This window comes from Diplotaxodon limnothrissa, linkage group LG22, assembly GCF_057381915.1.
Source record: "Diplotaxodon limnothrissa isolate DT_005_m linkage group LG22, D_limnothrissa_male_GT1.1, whole genome shotgun sequence".
In the NCBI taxonomy this organism is placed as follows: Eukaryota; Metazoa; Chordata; class Actinopteri; order Cichliformes; family Cichlidae; genus Diplotaxodon; species Diplotaxodon limnothrissa.
Window position 1 is genome coordinate 2695035 of NC_140616.1, and position 17683 is coordinate 2712717.

Here is a 17683-nt window from a genome sequence, read left to right on the forward strand (position 1 = left end):
CAGTTTGTGTGCAGATTATTTTATTTGTTACAACTAAAAATTGATCATTTCATCTCAATTAATAGATTTTTTCAAATATTTTTTGTGCCTTTCGCACAAAAGGCAGCGTTTGAACATGAATATCTTAAAGACTGTTAAAGATAAAAGCTCAGGATGAACCTGCAGGCTTCGACAGCACTTTGATGCACTCTGGTTCAGACGCTTTGCATCTGATTTCTCTTCCCTAGTCTGCTTACGTGGACTTACTCACCTGCTCACTGCAGCTCGTCTGCAGAATGACCTGAAACAGGCCCGCCCCTCGGTCCATCGTCTGAGACAGTCGTATCTTCTTGGCTCGCCTCTGGCATTAGCAGATGTAACCTGGAGTGACCTCACTAAACTGTAGGCGCCACAGCTGGCTCGGCCTCCTGTGGCGTACAGCTCGCTTTCACTGCCCCACTTTGTTTCCTATAAAATCGTTGCAGTGAAAGTGTGATTACAAGGACCATTTACATCCCCACCATTTCACACCATAATTCATCAAACATCTCAAAAATAAGTCGCTAATTTTGTCTGTAGGAGTCTGGCTAAGGCCGAGCGAGCAGCCATAATGCGCACTTGCTCCCCGCCAGGATTGAGGTTCAACACGTGGTGAAAGATAATGTGTATTATTATCCCACTGGGCTAAAAACCTCTCCAGAAGCCGGCGCTGCTGCCAGCTTCTCTGCGAGGGAGAATACACAAAGCTGTTGGGACCAAAGGCCCAGAGGGACTGCTGCTCACGTTTAGACTGAAAATGACTAAATTTCCTTTATTCTATTTATTTAGTTTTTCATGTGTAACATCGTCAACACCACAATTACAGTTTCTAAATTGGTCTTCCAACCGCAGGGAGTCCATTTGAATTCTTTTTCATTTTTTCTTCTTGTCGTTATTATGATTGTTATTATTATTATTATTGATGCATGAAAACCCTTTTTTGCCTGTTTTATTTAAGGGTGATTTCTTGTTGGGCGCTGATTGTACTCCATGACAGACAGCTGGAAACTCAGTGGCCAAGCTGTTCTTTGGGTGGATGCGTACACTGTAGTGCAGATGAGTCCACGTGGTCGCTAAAGCAGGCGGGCGCACAGATGTCCTCGCTGTCCACAGTCAGACCCCAGGATTTAGGTTGAACAGTTGCTGGCTGTGCGGTAGATGACTGTAGAGCGTGTAGAATAACCATATGGATGTGTGGTTAAATGTGTAGTCCAAAGCACTGAGCGTTCATTCATTTAAAAAGAAAAGTCTTCCACATGTTTTCATTCATGTCAGAAAGCAAAAACTCAGTTTCTTCATCCTCATCTGTTGACCGTTGTCTGTCTTTGTCCTCAGGCTTTGGCTTCACATCGAGCCTTTCTGCTCACAGCACGAGTCCCCTCTAAGGTTAGTGACCCCGTTCATCTCACACTTTTTATTTCAATCTTTGTCTTTGTGTTTTGTGCTAAGTCGCAGTCTTTGACACGCTGAATGTCAGCCCGTTGGATCGGCCACTGTCACAGAGAGCGTTTTGACTGGAGGGCAGCCTCGCCCCGAGCGTGACTACAGACTGTATTAATCTGTATTTCATCACAAAGTACAGCTATGTTTCCTATTAGTCACACATTATCTCCAAACACACCTTTGTTTTTGGGCACTTGGCTGTGTGTTAACAGGATGTGTTTAACTATTATACTCTGGGGTGTTTTGATCACATGATTTGCCGGGCTTCCATGTTTGCTAATTATCCTCCTTTTCATCCCGGACAGCTCCAGCACAGGTTAACATTCAGAAAAGTCCCCTGCATAAACACTATGGTTCCCTGATAAAACACATTACCTTTCATGCATGTGCTCATGGTTTTTATTGGTCATATTGAACGTTACAAACCCACATTTTTTCTTGATTTCTCCGTATGTCTGAATTGTCGCGTCTCTTCTCCCCGTTCTCTCGCTGTTTCCTGCATGTGCCTCTCTACACAGTTGAGCAGATCTCAGCACCATATGGAGACATTTGATAGTTTTACCCACAATGCAGCTGTGAGAAATCAGCCTGTGGGAAAGAAAAACAGTGACAGGAAGAAAAGTTCAACCTAGAGGGCGAGAGGCAGGAACGGAGAGGAAAAACATTCTGGAAAGAGCAGAAAAGTAAAGATGAACTATTTTCTTGAACTCTTCAGACTGAGAAAGATACGAAGGATCGTGAAATGTTTACGCTGCTTTATTTTTAGGCTGCCTGGGCACGATACGGAAGAGCAAACGTGACGTAAAACTAAGGAAAACCCCCCGTACTCTATCCCAAAACCCATTTTCAGCTGAATCCTGAATCTTTGTGTTTCCTCGTTTTAAGTTTAATAAACTGTTTTTAGAACTTCCGGCTCATCACAGTTCTGTATAATTAAAAAAGAGAAGTAGGTCTGTGGTTAAACACAGTTTCCACGATGCTTCCTTTTTGGTAGCATCTATTTTCATTGCTCCCTGGTGACTCTCGAGGGTTTTTTTTTTCTTTTTTGGGGGCTTCTTAGCAATGAGTGTGTGAACCAGGCCAGACAGAGACATAAAGTCTGATTCAAAGTGAAACTGAGTCCTGGGACTTTGCTCAAACTAAAACTAAATGGCTGTTTGGCTCCAGAATGTCAAACACAGAATCGTGACCCCAGAAACGATGTATATGTTGGAAATATGGCACATAATCATGGAAATCTCAGTCATATACGGCGTATAGAGGAAGATCTAAGACGAACACAGATGAACAGATCCCTGCTAATCAGTGCAAACTGACAAAGTAATAAAGTAATCACATTTTCCTCGCGTCTCGGTAATGTCACCATATTATTTGTCAGATAATTTCATTAATGCAAACACCAGCACCGTTAACGAGAAGCATTAATTCATCAGCACTTTTGTTTACATGTGTTTTTTATAAGAAATCAGAACAAAATAACTGAATAGACTGATTAAGTTTGTCTCTGTATTTTTGTTTAAGAGGATTTCATTGCTACCACAGTACAAACACAGTGGAGAGGTCCACTTTAGTGCCTCGGTGGAGCTTTGAGCCTCAGCTGTATCCCAGCTGATGAGCTGCTGTGAAGTCGGACAGTCTGCGAGGATGGACTCGCCTCTGGAGCCAGCTTTAAGGGGGCGTCAGAGGAAGTGTTCTGGCTCTGTGGTTTTCGATCTATGTTGCCAGTTGACGTTAATAGTTGCGTCATCACTATTGTTTTATTTAAGGTTGTTTTACGTTGTGCAATCGTTGCTGTCGGGGATTCCCTTATGACGGGATAATTGTTTTGTCTAAGCAAATGTTGTCTTTGATTATCAAATGACTGAAATAAGACTTTGTAGTTCAATGAGTTTAAAGCAGGCACTTTGTTAGCCGAGCGACTTTATTGGAAGCCACAGTAGAGGCCCCATGTTGGCACTTAATGAGTAAATTATGACTGAAGTTACGTATCACGCCTGTAAAAATCAGAGCAGAGTTTAACTTATTTGAAGTTTCTTTAATCAAAGTTTGGACCTGTGGAGGACCGACTGTGCTTTTGTTTGTCCGGGTTAATCCGGTTACCCGACTGAACAGAGCTCCTCAGATCAAAGTTGTCGGTCTTTTCGTGACACATTTAAAACCTTCCTTGTTTTAAAAACACGTTAGGATGATGAGTTGCGATTTTCAGAAACACGAGTGAACCTTACAGGCTGCAACGTGTTTCAGCTCCGCCAGCTGACCCCTGATCTGTTGTTCCACAGTGGGCCAGCGGTTTTTCTAACTGTGTAGGAAGAGAGTGGAACAGAGGGCGGTTTGTTCCTCGGTGTGTACTGTCCCAGCCCAGAGAGGCAGCGGGGAGGGGGGGGGAGACAATGGAGGAATTTAACAGCTGGTGAGGAGGGCAGGGAGGGGGCACGGCTCGCCCTCTCGCTCTGCTTTTCGCTTCGTTTCTTATTGATTTCTTCTACTCGGGCAAAGTCCAAACCGTCCTCTCTTCCACCCTCCTCCCCCTCTCGCTCTGCATCGCGCCTCTTCATCGTCTGTCAGCTCTCCGGTCACTCCATCTCTTTCGCTTTCTTTTTCCGCCTCCCCCCTTCGCTCCCGCCATCGTTGTTGTGCTTCTCCCTCTTTTCCTCAGTCACACTTGTTCTTTTTGGCAGCGACCGCACATTATTTTTACTCTCTCTCTGGATTCAAAGGGAAGCGAGTGTGAGGCTCTGCTCCAGACATTTGTTCTGCAGACTATTTGTAGCCTGTGTTTTTTGCATTCCTGTAGTCTCGCTGATTTTTCTTCTTGCTCCTCTCTTCAGGGTTTGTTCAGTAGCAATAATAACCCGCCTCGTATCGGCACTGCACGCTCTGTCCATCATGGAAAAGCATTTAAGAAATTCCTCCCTGGAGAATTGTTGATAGTGTAAATGAAATATAGTCCAGATGATTGGGTTGATTGAACGTTCTTGCGGCACAGCGAACTGTCTCTGTTGCTCAACCACGAAACAAGTCGGCGCTTGAGAAGTTATTCTCAGTCCATCTAAAAACAGATACGCACTCATCAAGGTAACACTTGTTCTGCTCCATGACTGAAAGTATGTGGACCCTCAACATTTCAGCCACGTGTGATAGTTTAACGATGATGTTTCATTCTTTCCACCAGATGTTGCCTCGCTTGGCTCACATCAGCATTGCTAACAGTGAAGTTGGCTGATAAGATCTGCCTCGCAGTCGGCCTTCGGTCCTAAATGTGAAGGTCAGGTTCAAACAATGAGCACAAGTGGTGTTCTTAGAGCGGTAGAGATGTGCACCTCTGGCTGCCGTCATGTCCACATCCACGAGAGTGAGCCTCTCATCACCAGTCGTTGCACGCCTCCTGTTTCCTGGTGCAGTTCAGGAGAAAGAAAATAGTTTTCTGTCTGAATTTTTTAGGTAATAATAATACGTTTTATTTATAGGCGCCTTTCAGACCCTCGAGGTCACCTTACAATAACACGAGAACAATAGCAGCAATAAAATATGATAAACATGGCAAAATAAGATTTAGACATAAGGTAAAAAAACAAAACACAAGCATAAAAGTATATAAGTCACGATTTCTGGAAAGAAACTTTGCTGCTGAGTTTTTCAGTATGTTTCGATGCTTTGAGGCGAGTGCAAGGATCCCTGCAACAAATATGCAAAGGAAAAAACTGGGCAGCTCAAACCAAACCTCTCCCTGTACATCCTGTTACCTTCACATCTGCCCAGTTCAGTTGTTCAGACATACAGCTGTTGGCTCAAAAATGTAGATCAAATGTTGTGTGTGCGTGTGTGTGTGTGCGTGTGTGTGTGTGCTCTCCTTCATAGACTTCAGCTTGTCCAGGATGCTGCCGCTCGCCTCCTGACTGGCACTAGAAAGCACGCCTCTATCACCCCAGTTCTTATTGAGTTGCACTGGTTACCCATAAAATATTGCATTGAATTTAAAATATTGTTGCTCACCTTTAAAATTATAAATAATTTAGCCCCTCGTTATCTTGTCGATCTTCTTAGTCTATATGTCCCTGGACGAGCCCTCGGGTCTTCAGCCCAATTACTCCTCCAGCCTAGATCTAGACTTAAATCTAGGGGTGACCGTGCTTTTGCCCTGGTTGCACCGAATCTGTGGAACAACCTTCCTATCGCTATCCGTGCGTCAGACTCCGTTTTATCTTTTAAATCCCGTTTAAAAACTCATTTATTCAACATAGCTTTTCCATCTCGTTAGCATCCCTGTTTTATATTTGGTTCAATTTCTTATTTATGTACTTTATCTTTTAGCTATATCTGTTCTTAGTAACTTTGTTCTTATATCCCCTTTTATTGCTGTATAATTAGTGCCCTTAACCTGATGACATATGTGGTACTTTGTTAATAGTCTTTTATTTAATCATGTCTTAATTTTCCTGTTTTTATTGTAAAGCACTTTGGGTTACCGCTGGTCTTTTAAACGTGCTATACAAATAAAGTTGTATTGTATTGTGTGTGTCCGTGTGTGCAGCACCTGAAATCCCTTCATCCAGCTAATGGCAGCTTGTGTTTTGACTGTGTGTGAGGGGTAAACGTTTCCTGGGAAGAGCCCGAGTTTCTCATGCTGAAGGAGGAGTGACTGTAATCACTTCGCTTTGTTTTCCGTTGTAAATGTTCACATTGTGGGAAGAAAAAGCTCCTTTGTGATTGATGAAAAGTAGAAAAACACTTCTGGCTGTTTTTTCTCAGCCTGCTGCCCTTTCAGTGGCTCTTTGATCAGATGTGGAAATACAAGATTACGTTGACGGCGTCTCTTCTGAACCCTTTCAGGTTGAACAGTCCTTCAGCTATCTGGAAATCCAGGGAATCCAAAGCAACAAGCCCACACAGGTACAAACAACATTATTGAGCTTTTTATTCATTACATCGCAGCACACATGACAACATCTGGACTACATGCACATGTGTCTCATGTAAAACATTGACAGCTTTTCCTCATGAAGCTAAAGCAGGCTTGACTCGTGTCGAGAACTCTGACGCTGTCCTCTTGTCCACTGTGTGTCCTTCTGCATCATGTTGGTCTTTTAAACTGGAGAAGTGAAAAAGGCCTCCAGCTCTGCATTAACTCACTCACCTGAATCAGCCTCCTCAGGCTTTCAGGGGAAAACCAATCATCATCATCACGGGGTGTCTGCGTTTCTTCACATCCGTGTTTCCTTCATGTCCGATTCCTTTGTGTGTGTCGCCCCCTGCAGCTGGTGTTGGAGCATGAGCACGGCTCGTGGAGCCTCCGGCTGGGCTCTGCAGAGGAAGTGGACAAGGTGATCGCTCACATTGGCAGCTGTCTGCACCGGATCTGCCCGGCAGGCGTACCGGTGTAGGTACCACACAGCCAGCAGCCGCTGGCACTGTTAGACAGAACCAGAACCTGACAGAGGGTTGGAAAGACCCTTTAAGTGTGAAATAAAGTTTTCAGATCACTGTCATGACTGATACACGTGTCGGCCTCATTATTCGTCTCTTTGACCATGTTTAATCTGAACGTGTGTGAGAATCAAGAGCCTGAGCAGGTCCAAATTGTGCAGATCTTAAGTTTAAGGTCATCTTCTTATGCACCTCTGAAGCATTTTTAGCACGGCTGTTAGTTTTAGATCCCACAGTGGATCTTTGCAGTGTGTGCAAATCCTCTACAGCAATCCTTCAACGTGGTTTCATTTTCAGGATGTTACAGAAAGTCTCTGTGATGATGGTCGCATCCATGGTGACCACTTCATGTTCACAGTAATTCAGTAGTTCATAGAAATCAGACGTTTGTGGCCTTTGCACCCAGATGAAACCAAATGTATGTTTTCAGTCTAGTTGACTGCTAAACAAATCTCGTCATTAGTTATGAAAATGTGAGTTTAGTCCTCGTTTCTTTTTATTAGCTAATAAAGTCGAGCTTGTCTTTTTTCTTGTTTCCTGTCTTTAGTTTCAGTTGTTGCTTTGGGAGTTTTGTGAAGCTTTTGAAATGATTTTTAAGAAGTGTGGAAATGAATATGAAATGATCCTGTTTTGTTGTCCTGCTTTCTCCTCTTTTGTCCCTTCCTCTCTCTGTAAGGAAGGAAGATGATGAGGAAGTTAAACTTGAATCCCCCGGACAGGCTGGCAGCCCTGCAGGCCATCTGGGACGAGCAGGCGTCAGCTGACCTGGGACCGTGCGGTACATCATCATCACTCACTTCCCAGTTACACCAATTCACATGTTTAAAGTGTCTGTGCTTATTCGCTGCTGTCATGTGATTCTTTGCAGGCGGCTTCTCCCATCAGTACTGGTGTGTGTGTGATTACCTCCGCCAGCCGTACAGAGAGGAAGTCCAGTGGGTCGGTGCTGCTCGCTGGAATCATTACTCTTTTTAATCTGATGAACTTTGTTTCCTCTCTTTCGTCTGTAGTCATCAGCTTCTTTTCTTATCTGCCGCTTTCTGTTTTTCACTGATACCTTTTCCATCTTTTTTTCTTCGCCTGCTTCTCTCCAGATGTTTTTACTGTGATGTCACAGCCATGTTGAAGCAATAACTCAGATTCTTGTCACATCTGCTGGAGCTGCGTGTTTCTGCTCTTTTTTTAAGTTTGTGGTTTCTTTCCTCTCAGCCTCACGTCTTTTCTTGTTGTCACCAGGATGTGGACACCATCTATCTCACTCAGGACACCAAAGAGCTCAACCTGCAGGACTTTGTTCATCTGGACAACAAGTACTGAAACCACTCAACACCTCATTATGTATCGAGAGTGACTTTGAATATGGGGGGACCAGTTTGATCTTCATTTTTTATGTGCAGTATCAACGCATTTAATTACAGATTCAGCTGTTTTGTTGTTGACGCTTCAAAAGGACTCTTGGCATCACATTTTTCATTGTGCTGGGTGAATGAGGTGTAAACTTTCAGGTCAACGTCAGCAGCAGTGTTTGATGTCCTTTTTTCTGTGTCACTGTGTGGAATAAGTGAAGGTAATGAAGGCACATTTTTGTCCTTTCAGGGATTTGATTCCAATCATTACAGTTCTGGAGTACAACCAGTGGTTCACTAAGCTCTCCACCAAAGACTACAAACTGGTAACATCCTGCACAAATCCCGCTTTACCTGTGACATAAAACATCCACACATGGCCTCCTGTGTTTTTATCATAATGTTAAAAATCCTTCGCTATATAATAAAAATTCTTTATTTATTTTTATGTGACTGGGATTCAGTTTAAGACCCGAGTCTGTTTTGTCTGTTTCAGCCGACAGATGTGTGCGACCAGATTTTGAGAGTGGTGGCTCGATCGAGCCGGCTGGAGGAGCTGGTGCTGGACAATGCTGGGCTCAAAAGGTCAGAGGTCAAATAAGAGAGCCAGGCACATGTGATTTGTGCTCATTTTCCGTTCTTCCATATTCTCCACATTTGTCAGTAAAGAATAAAAAGAGACCCCGACTGACCGATCTGCATTGTTGTTGCTCGTGTTGAGACTCTGTTAACAAAATCTTGCTAAGCCTGCTCGCTCTTCTTCTCCTGCAGTGATTTTGCTCAGAAACTGGCCGGCGCTTTGGCACACAACCCCGCCTCCACACTTCAAACACTCAATCTGAGCAACAACTCGCTGGAGGACAAAGGTTAAAAAATGTGTACACACACAGACACACACACACTACAGGCCGTGACGTATCAGCACGCCCTTAAACATCCCAGGAATACAAAAGAGGCGATGTTCTCGTAGAGCATTACTTCATTTGTTATTGTCCCGGATGAGAACTGGCATTAATTTCACTTCTCATTATGTTTAATTTTTTTTCATCTGTTAAACATTTGTTCAGAGTTCTGTTAGCAGTCTCCCTACGGGGCTTCCAGCTGCAGTCAGGCGCCCTCTGGTGGTCATTTCTTTAGCACTTTAAAGTCTAACGCACAGGTGTCGAACTCCAGGCCTCGAGGGCCGGTGTCCTGCAGGTTTTAGATGTGTCCTTGATGCAACACAGCTGATTCAAATGACTAAATTACCTCCTCAACATGTCTTGACGTTCTCCAGAGGCCTGGTAATGAACTGATCATTTGATTCAGGCGTGTTGACCCAGGGTTAGATCTAAAACCTGCAGGACACCGGCCCTCGAGGCCTGGAGTTGGACATCCCTGGTCTAACGACTTCAAATACTGATGTTTGTTTCCTGCAGGTGTTGCAGCTCTGAGCGCTCAGTTTGCCAAACTGCCCATGGGTCTAAAGCACGTGAACCTCTCCAGGACTTCCATGTCTCCTAAAGGTGAACAAACACAGGGACACTGAGAAGACGTCCTATTTTGTGAATTCTTACCTTTTTTTTTTTTTTTAAGTGTGCGTTGTTGTCATCATTTTCAGGTGTAAACAGCCTCTGTCAGGCTCTCTGCGCCAACCCGATTGTGGCCTCCACCCTCACACACCTCGATCTGTCGGGAAACTCCCTCCGAGGGGACGACCTCCCGGTATGCAGTCATCCTCGCCACCGCATCTCGTATCAAACGCCAGGCTGGGCAACACTCGAGCTACAGTCACAGTTTGTGTTTTTTGTCTTCACAGAACCTTCACAGCTTCCTGAGTCACTCAAACGTCCTGGAAACCCTCGATCTGTCCAATAGCGACTGCTGTCTGGAGCAGGTCGGAACAACTTTAAAACTAAAAAGTCGGGCTCTGTGGTTCCATCGCGTTCTGATTATGTTTTTCTTCATCGTTTGTTATTGTGCTTAGGTGTGTTCGTCCCTGCTCAGAGGATCTTTGAAGCACCTTTCTGTCCTCAACATGTCAAAAACAGTCTTTTCTCACAGGTCAGATGTTAATAATGATGCACCTTAGTGTGATGTCTCTGCAGATATCCAATCTGATCACAAATGATGCATTCATTTCTCTTTTGATTTCTCCTTCAGCAAATCTTATCCAACAGTTGTTTTGTCACTTGACATTTATCGATGTGTTGATGCACGTGTCCTCACAGGAAGTGTAAAGATATCCCTCCGTCCTTTAAGCAGTTCTTCAGCTCTGCTCAGGCTCTGACGTCCGTCAGTCTGTCAGGAACCAAGCTGCCTCTGGAGGCTCTGAAGTAAGACTGTGATTTAAACGACACATATTCTGTACACGTTTCACATGAAAGCAAATTCGTCTCTGAAGCGGTTTGACGCTGAAGTAAGTGCTTCAGTCGCTTTGGTCATGTTTGAGCGTAACAGGTCTCCTGTTAGTGTTTTCAGTATAACGTTTAGCTGATTTCTGGAAACCTCAGGGATGTGTTGCTGTTCACACAGAGACAGATGTTAATAAAAGGAAGGATAACCTGGAAAAAGTGACACTGATGTCTGTAAGTCACACTCGCTGATTCATTTGTGTCTCTGCAGATCTTTGCTGTTGGGACTCGGCTGCAACCCGAACCTCAGCGACGTGTCTCTGGACCTCAGCTGCTGTGAGGTAAGACTGCAGCACGCTGCGTGAGTGTGGAGACTACATGTTGTTGTGATTTGTTCTACACAGATAAAGTAAACTGGAAGTATTGGAAAAGTGTTTACAGCGACTGTCTTCTGCTCCAGCTGCGTTCTGGAGGCTCCCAGATCCTGGAGGGTTGTATTGCTGAGATTCCCAACATTACCAGTCTGGATATTTCTGACAATGGTGTGGAAATTTTACTTTTAGTATTAAAGCTGCTCCTGTACTTGCTTTGAGTGTGATCTTGGTTCATTCATGTTTCCGTGCTGCCTCACGCAGGCCTGGATATGGATCTGACCACCCTGCTCGTGTGGCTGGCCAAGAACCGCTCCATCAGGCATCTTTCACTGGGCAAAAACTTTAACAACATCAAGACCAAGTGGGTGACAGACAAGCCACAAACATGGGTTTGCACTCTTTGTTTCACTGCGGCACAATTACTCACCTGGTAACGTTTCCTACAGGAATGTGGCTCAGGTCCTGGACAATCTGGTTCATATGATTCAAGAAGAGGAATCCGTAAGAAACTTTAAACACTAAATTCGTGTTTAAGGCTTTAAATTCATCCTGTTTTGATTTTAAACACTCAAAATGTGTCCGTTGCGTCCCCGTTTGCAGCCGCTGACCTCGCTGTCCCTGGCTGATTCCAAACTCAAGGCCGACCTCTCCATCGTCCTCAACGCTCTGGGCAGCAACACCTCTCTGACCAAACTGGACATCAGTGGAAACTCCATGGGAGACATGGGGGCTAAGATTCTGGCCAAAGCCCTGCAGATCAACACTAAGCTCAGGTGAGCTCAGGTGTTTCATCTTTAACTCGTGTTGTGGTGAACATCAAGAAGTTGAAGAGGATTTTAATGTCCTACAGCGATGAGCGTGGGAATCTCAAAAACATCCTGACAATCTTTTCATTTCTAAAAGTTTCTCATAGAGGATACTAAAAGAGTTATTTTCCTTTTTTGGCTGATTAGTTTTTATATTTGTTTTGTATCTGCAGGACGTTAGTGTGGGACAGGAACAACCTGAGCCCGCAGGGGCTGCAGGATGTCGCTGCCGCTTTGGAGAAGTGAGTGTCCAGGAAGGCACAGCTGCCAGCTTTAAAGCCCAGCCCCGGCTTTGGTGTTGTGTGAGTGAATCAAATGTGGTTTTTCCCCATCAGGAACTACACCATCCGTTTCATGCCTGTTCCCATCATGGATGCTGCTCAGGCGCTGAAGGCAAATCCAGAGAAGACGGAGGACGCCTTGTTCAAGGTTTTGGTTTTCTCTGTTTTGGTCTTGTAAAGATCATTTCTGTGTGATCTCACCGTGTGTTTCCTCGTGCAGATGGAGCAGTACCTGCTGAGGAACCACGAGACGCGTAAATACCTGCAGGAGCAGGCGTACAGACTGCAGCAGGGAATCGTCACCACCACCACACAGCAGGCAGGCGCAGCACAGATTTCTCTCTTGGTCTTTTGCAACAACTGTTGTGTGTTTAAGAAACAGATCTGTCAGAGAGGATGTATCTACAATAAAACCTCCCCCAGCACAGAGCGGCTGCAGAGGTGGTCAGGATCAAAGGAATGGCTTTGATCCTACTGCTTGAACTCAGACTTTACAAGTTTAAGAAACACAATGACACATTCAACAATTTGACTTAACAGTTTTATTGATTACAAAATACGCCATATCGGATTCATATCGGTATCGGCAGATATCCAAATTTATGATATCAGAATCGGTATCGTGCCATCTCTACTCTGTACTGACTTTTATTTAATTGTACAGATCAAAGGGACTTTAAATAATTAAAGTATTCAAAATATCGCGTGCAGTGTTGTCTGACCTTTGACCTCTGTGATGCAGATGATGGACATGATGTGTGTGAGGGTGCAGGATCATCTGAACTCTCTGAGGTTCACAGAGACCAGCGCCGTTCAGGAGGACATGAAGGTGGCCGAGAACCTCATGAGGGATGCCAGAAACTCCAAAACCGTAAGAACGTGCAGCTCACCTCAGATCCACCAACACTAACAGCACAGCCTGTGTGCGGCATGGAGACCGACCCAGATGCTCCTCACTCATATCCTTTACTTTTTATCGCAGCTGCTTCCCAACCTGTACCACCTGAAGAGTGCAGGCTCCACAGGTACGTGTGTCGGAGCTATTCAGGATAAACTGGAGTCGATGGCTGGAGAGATAGCTGCAGTGATGGACGACCAGCTGCAGGTAAGAACGGCCATTTTTACCCCTGAAACGTGGCTCTAATCTCGGCTGTGTGACGGGAAAGCAAGTCGAGCCTTAAAATCTAACTCGCTCACCTCAGACGATGCTGAGGTCCATGGTGGAGGCTGCAGAGGCCCTGTGTCCTAATGTGATGAAGAAGAGCAGCCTTCGCCAGGAGCTGCTGAAGGCCGGTGCGGGGAGGATGACCATTCCTCGCAGCTTCGCCACCACCACGCTGCTGGAGCAGTCCGGGGTCGACATCATCAATAAGATCAGGTCTGAAATGCAAACGAGGTTCCTTAAAAACACTTAAAGAGCTTCTGATCCTCAGCACACACACTTTTTTAAAATTGTAAAATCTTTTAATACCTTTTGATCTTAATATCCTGGGCACATGTGTAACACGTGTCTTATGTCGCCCGTGTGTGACAGTGAAGTGAAACTCGCCGTTGCCTCGTTTCTCTCTGATCGCATCGTGGATGAGATCCTGGAGTCTCTGTCCAGATCACAGCACACTCTGGTTGGTGTCCTCTTCACCTTCACCTCCACCACCTTTCTTTTTCTCCTCGTCGAGGTCTTCCTGGTTATCCCTCGTTATCTTTCTCTGGCTGTTTTCAGGCTGACCATCTGATCAGAAAGGACCAACCTCTGGTGCATCACAAGCCCCATTTGGAGATGGAAGTCTTAGATGAGACAGTTCTGCAGCCAGAGAGCTACGACCAGGATCAGAACCAAGATCGGGGAAATGACCTGGACGATATGGACTCCATGGTAGGAAAACACAAGTATGAATGATGTGCTACGAATGTTTCAAAGTCATCAGTAACAGAGCACAAGCTTGCCACATGAAGCAGGATTTAAAGAAAACAGGTCTGTTAATCCGTTCAAAGTGATCTCCTTGGGCCCCGCCCCTCCCTGAGCCTGGTTCTGCTGGAGGTTTCTTCCTGTTAAAAGGGAGTTTTTCCTTCCCACTGTCACCAAAGTGCTTATTCACAGGGGGTCTTTTCTCTGTATCCATTATTTTAGGGTCTACCTTACAATATAAAGCACCTTGAAGCGACTGTTGTTGTGATTTGGAGCTTTATAAATAAAACTGAATTGAATTTCAAACATACAAACTTGAAGACAGAGGCAGGAGATCATTTTCTGCTCTGGGTCTAAACTTCTTACATCTACAACATGGAGGAGGAGAATTCACCTCGAAGAGTGAGACTTCCACAGATGTGTGTGAGTACAGCAGAGACCTGGGAGCGGTGTTAGCGCTGCGCTAGGAGGTCACCTTGATGGGTTAACAGCTAAGCCCAAATCTGCTGTGTTTGTTTTTATGGCTGTACTCGTGAGAGTTTCACGTATTTGTGTGACAATAAAAAAAATAATGATTAACAAAAATACTTTGCTGTTTAGATGATACCCAAGTCCAAGAGGAAGAGCATTCTGGTCAGGATGCTGAGGCCCGTGTCTGTGGCGTTTGGTAAGTAACATGTTGAGTCAGGCGCCGGTGACCCTTTGAACCTGGAGGAGGTGGGAAATAAACAGTATGGAGACAGTCGGCAAGCATTTCATCCAGACGGGGAAAAGTGAACTAGATAAACAAATCTACTCATTACTGTTAGTCACTGATGAGACTGACGTCTAAGCATGTAGAAACTCTTCAAAATAAAATATAATACAGCTCCTTATAAGGCTTTAGACCAGGGGTGTCAAACATCAGGCTCGCGGACCAGAATCAGCCTGGCAGAAGTGAAGAAGGACACAGATTTGAACTGTATTTTCATAAGTTTACAATCTGTCTTCTAGTTGTTTCATGTCTTGTGTATCCAGTATCATGGGACAAAATATAACACAACATCTTAGCGTGAGGACCTGCTGCGGTGGTATTTGACTTGTTCGATCTTGACTTGTCTTTTTGAAATTCCCATGAGGCTTTGCTTCCTTCTGTCTTTTCCTGTCAGAGTTGGAGTTTGACCTCGACAAAGCTCTGGAAGAGGTACCTATCCACGTCGAGGACCCTCCTCTTCCTTCTCCTTCACAGCTGGACAGAACATCAGCGTACTACGAAGACCTCCCCCCTCCCCCGACTCCACAGGACGCAAAATCTGCCCCGCTGGCCGAGCTGCCGCCCATGGAGCACAAAACTCTGGAACATCACACCAAATTCCGGCCAAAACCCAAGAGGACGAAACCCGCTCGGCCACACGTAGGTCTCTAACATCCCCAAATCAACCCTGGGATGGATGTTTGGGATTTGTTTTGTGAGTCCTTTTAGTGTAAACTCATCATCAAATAATTGAGCTCTGTTTGTCTCTTTCAGCGGGAGGCCACGGGCGGCTCGGCGCCACAGGAAGCAGAGCCGAACAGCATCATGGGAAAGCTGGACGAGGGCTTGGATGACTTCTTCTCCAAGAAAGTCATTAAACTCGGCTTCAAGTGAGCATCGTGCCAAAACTGTTTTACATATTTTCACTCTTTAAGTAATCTTACTTTTAAAAGTAACTTATTACAATAGTAACAGTTCATTACGTTACCTGAAAACAGCAGTTTGCTAAAGTACAAATATGCACATCTTTGTATTTAGCTTGGCGACCGAGGCTCAGGGGGTTGGGAAGCTCATCTTGTAACCGGAAGGTTGCCGGTTCGATCCCCAGCTCTGTCTGCCTTGGTCGTTGTGTCCTTGAGCAAGACACTTCACCTACCGCCTACTGGTGATGGCCAGAGGGGCGTGATTTAGCAGCCTCGCTTCTGTCAGTCTGCCCCAGGGCAGCTGTGGCTACAACTGTAGCTGCCTCCACCAGTGTGTGAATGTGAGAGTGAATGAACAGTGGAATTGTAAAGCGCTTTGAGGGCCTCGAAAAGCACTATATAAATGCAATCCATTATTATTATTATTGTTAGCCAGATGGTGTAAAGCCTACCGTGCATTTACCTTTGACTGTAGGCTAAATACAGGCTGGAGGACGTTTTGCGGATGTTAGAGACCTGCATGTGACCAGCTGGGATTTGTCCTCTTGAGTTTTGGATAGTGGCAGATGCATGTATTGGTTGGATTTCCTCCACCTCGTCCTCATCTGGTGCTAAACAGCTGTAGGATTGGATATTTTCCAGTCCTACAGCTGTTCAGCTCCATGTCGAGAAGTCAAAGAGACGTAAACATTGTTTTCCCTTTTTTTTGTGACATTAAAGTGATCATTTCCCAAATTCAGTTGGTCATGTTGGTTAAGGTTTTCTTATAATTTGAACATGTTTGGCATCAAATTCACTTTTGAGACTGAATAAATTTAGATTTTCTCATTTTGATCATCTCCAGAATTCCCTCTGGGAAAGGTTCGTCCACCAGCACTCAGGAAGGATCGGATAAAAAACGTGAATCCAGGAAGAGTGGTTTCTTTAATCTCATCAAACGAACGTCCCGTTCAGAGAAGAGCCATGGATCTGCCGCCATCACCCCACCTCAAGCTGCCTCTTCTGCCACAGCTGCACCCCTTTCCCCGTGTCCAGTGACTTGGGAGACGACACCGGCATCTCCCACATCACCTGTGAAAATCTGTCCCATTGTGCCGGAGCCCGAGCAGGAACCCCACAGGTCTCACTCTTCGAACCACACAGATTCTGAGATTGAGGCGTCTCCAGCTGCCACCGAACCTGCAGAGGAGGAGAAAGAAAAGAAGAACGTGGAGAGTAAGGAGAACCTGGAGAAGACAGAGCATCTGGAGAAAGTGGAGAAGAAGGGAAACCCCCATAAACCCCGTCACATCGGAGTTCCTATGATGAGAATGGACCTGATGGCTGAGATGAAGGCCAGGCAGGAGAGAATGGCTGGGAAGAAAGTAGGTGGAGTTTAAAGTTTGGATGCATCATTATCCAAAATATAAGACATGAATGTTCATGGGGTGGACAGAATAATAGGAACAGACCAGTACCACATTACTGCTGAGTGCAGCTACAGTAGTAAAGTAGATTTATCGTCAGAACTCGTCAGAATGATGCAGCGACGTAAGCCGAGCTGCAGATGTTCCTAATGAAAAGGCCAGTAGGAGCGCACTCAGTGACTGAATATAAAAATGTCTTTCTCTGGTTTCAGACGGAGGCAGCTCACGCACAGGACAAGGTGGACGGTGACAAAGGTTTGTGTCTTTATCATCTTACCTTCAGATGAGGCTGAACATGAAAGGCGGGGCTCCACATGAAATTTGAAATGCCATGAAAAATGTGATGTTTCAAGCGTGCTGGCTCTGTGCTGACGGTGCTGTCAATCGTCTTCCTGCAGCCAAGTCAGAAGTCCATCCCGCCGTGCCAGCAGACACTGATGAATCTAAACCAGAGCCATCACCCAGGGCTAAGCCATCTGGTGTCACCCCCAAACCACCCCAGGCTACCAAAGCACCCCTGGTAGCCTGCACCTCTGGACCCCTCAGCCCAGCTAGCCGCCGACCAAGCAGCACCTACGTCTCTGGTAAGCAGGGAGAGGGCGAAGCCACCACTTTGAAGCTGAAAAATATATGCAGTTCCCATTTAAAACCAGACCAAGTGTCTGACTGGTTGATTCCTCTGTGTGTCAG

The 17683-nt window shown here is 45.3% G+C and overlaps 1 protein-coding gene across 2 annotated transcripts in view; it reads left to right on the top strand.

The window, feature by feature from the left end:
- Positions 1 to 17683, top strand: part of carmil1 (capping protein regulator and myosin 1 linker 1) — a 30447-nt gene that overhangs the window by 8027 nt on the left and 4737 nt on the right. For both annotated transcript variants that reach the window (XM_085347061.1, XM_085347062.1), the window contains exons 3-35: positions 1354 to 1404; positions 6292 to 6351; positions 6717 to 6838; positions 7566 to 7663; positions 7754 to 7824; positions 8122 to 8195; positions 8482 to 8557; positions 8728 to 8816; positions 9003 to 9097; positions 9650 to 9736; positions 9832 to 9935; positions 10030 to 10107; positions 10198 to 10274; positions 10442 to 10546; positions 10836 to 10905; positions 11025 to 11106; positions 11200 to 11299; positions 11385 to 11439; positions 11539 to 11711; positions 11918 to 11986; positions 12080 to 12173; positions 12246 to 12344; positions 12768 to 12896; positions 13008 to 13130; positions 13228 to 13403; positions 13560 to 13647; positions 13746 to 13898; positions 14532 to 14598; positions 15080 to 15324; positions 15439 to 15554; positions 16432 to 16951; positions 17206 to 17248; positions 17392 to 17577. In XM_085347061.1, the coding sequence (XP_085203187.1) occupies positions 1354 to 1404; positions 6292 to 6351; positions 6717 to 6838; positions 7566 to 7663; positions 7754 to 7824; positions 8122 to 8195; positions 8482 to 8557; positions 8728 to 8816; positions 9003 to 9097; positions 9650 to 9736; positions 9832 to 9935; positions 10030 to 10107; positions 10198 to 10274; positions 10442 to 10546; positions 10836 to 10905; positions 11025 to 11106; positions 11200 to 11299; positions 11385 to 11439; positions 11539 to 11711; positions 11918 to 11986; positions 12080 to 12173; positions 12246 to 12344; positions 12768 to 12896; positions 13008 to 13130; positions 13228 to 13403; positions 13560 to 13647; positions 13746 to 13898; positions 14532 to 14598; positions 15080 to 15324; positions 15439 to 15554; positions 16432 to 16951; positions 17206 to 17248; positions 17392 to 17577 (3775 nt within the window). The remainder of the gene's footprint in view (positions 1 to 1353; positions 1405 to 6291; positions 6352 to 6716; positions 6839 to 7565; positions 7664 to 7753; positions 7825 to 8121; positions 8196 to 8481; positions 8558 to 8727; positions 8817 to 9002; positions 9098 to 9649; positions 9737 to 9831; positions 9936 to 10029; positions 10108 to 10197; positions 10275 to 10441; positions 10547 to 10835; positions 10906 to 11024; positions 11107 to 11199; positions 11300 to 11384; positions 11440 to 11538; positions 11712 to 11917; positions 11987 to 12079; positions 12174 to 12245; positions 12345 to 12767; positions 12897 to 13007; positions 13131 to 13227; positions 13404 to 13559; positions 13648 to 13745; positions 13899 to 14531; positions 14599 to 15079; positions 15325 to 15438; positions 15555 to 16431; positions 16952 to 17205; positions 17249 to 17391; positions 17578 to 17683) is intronic.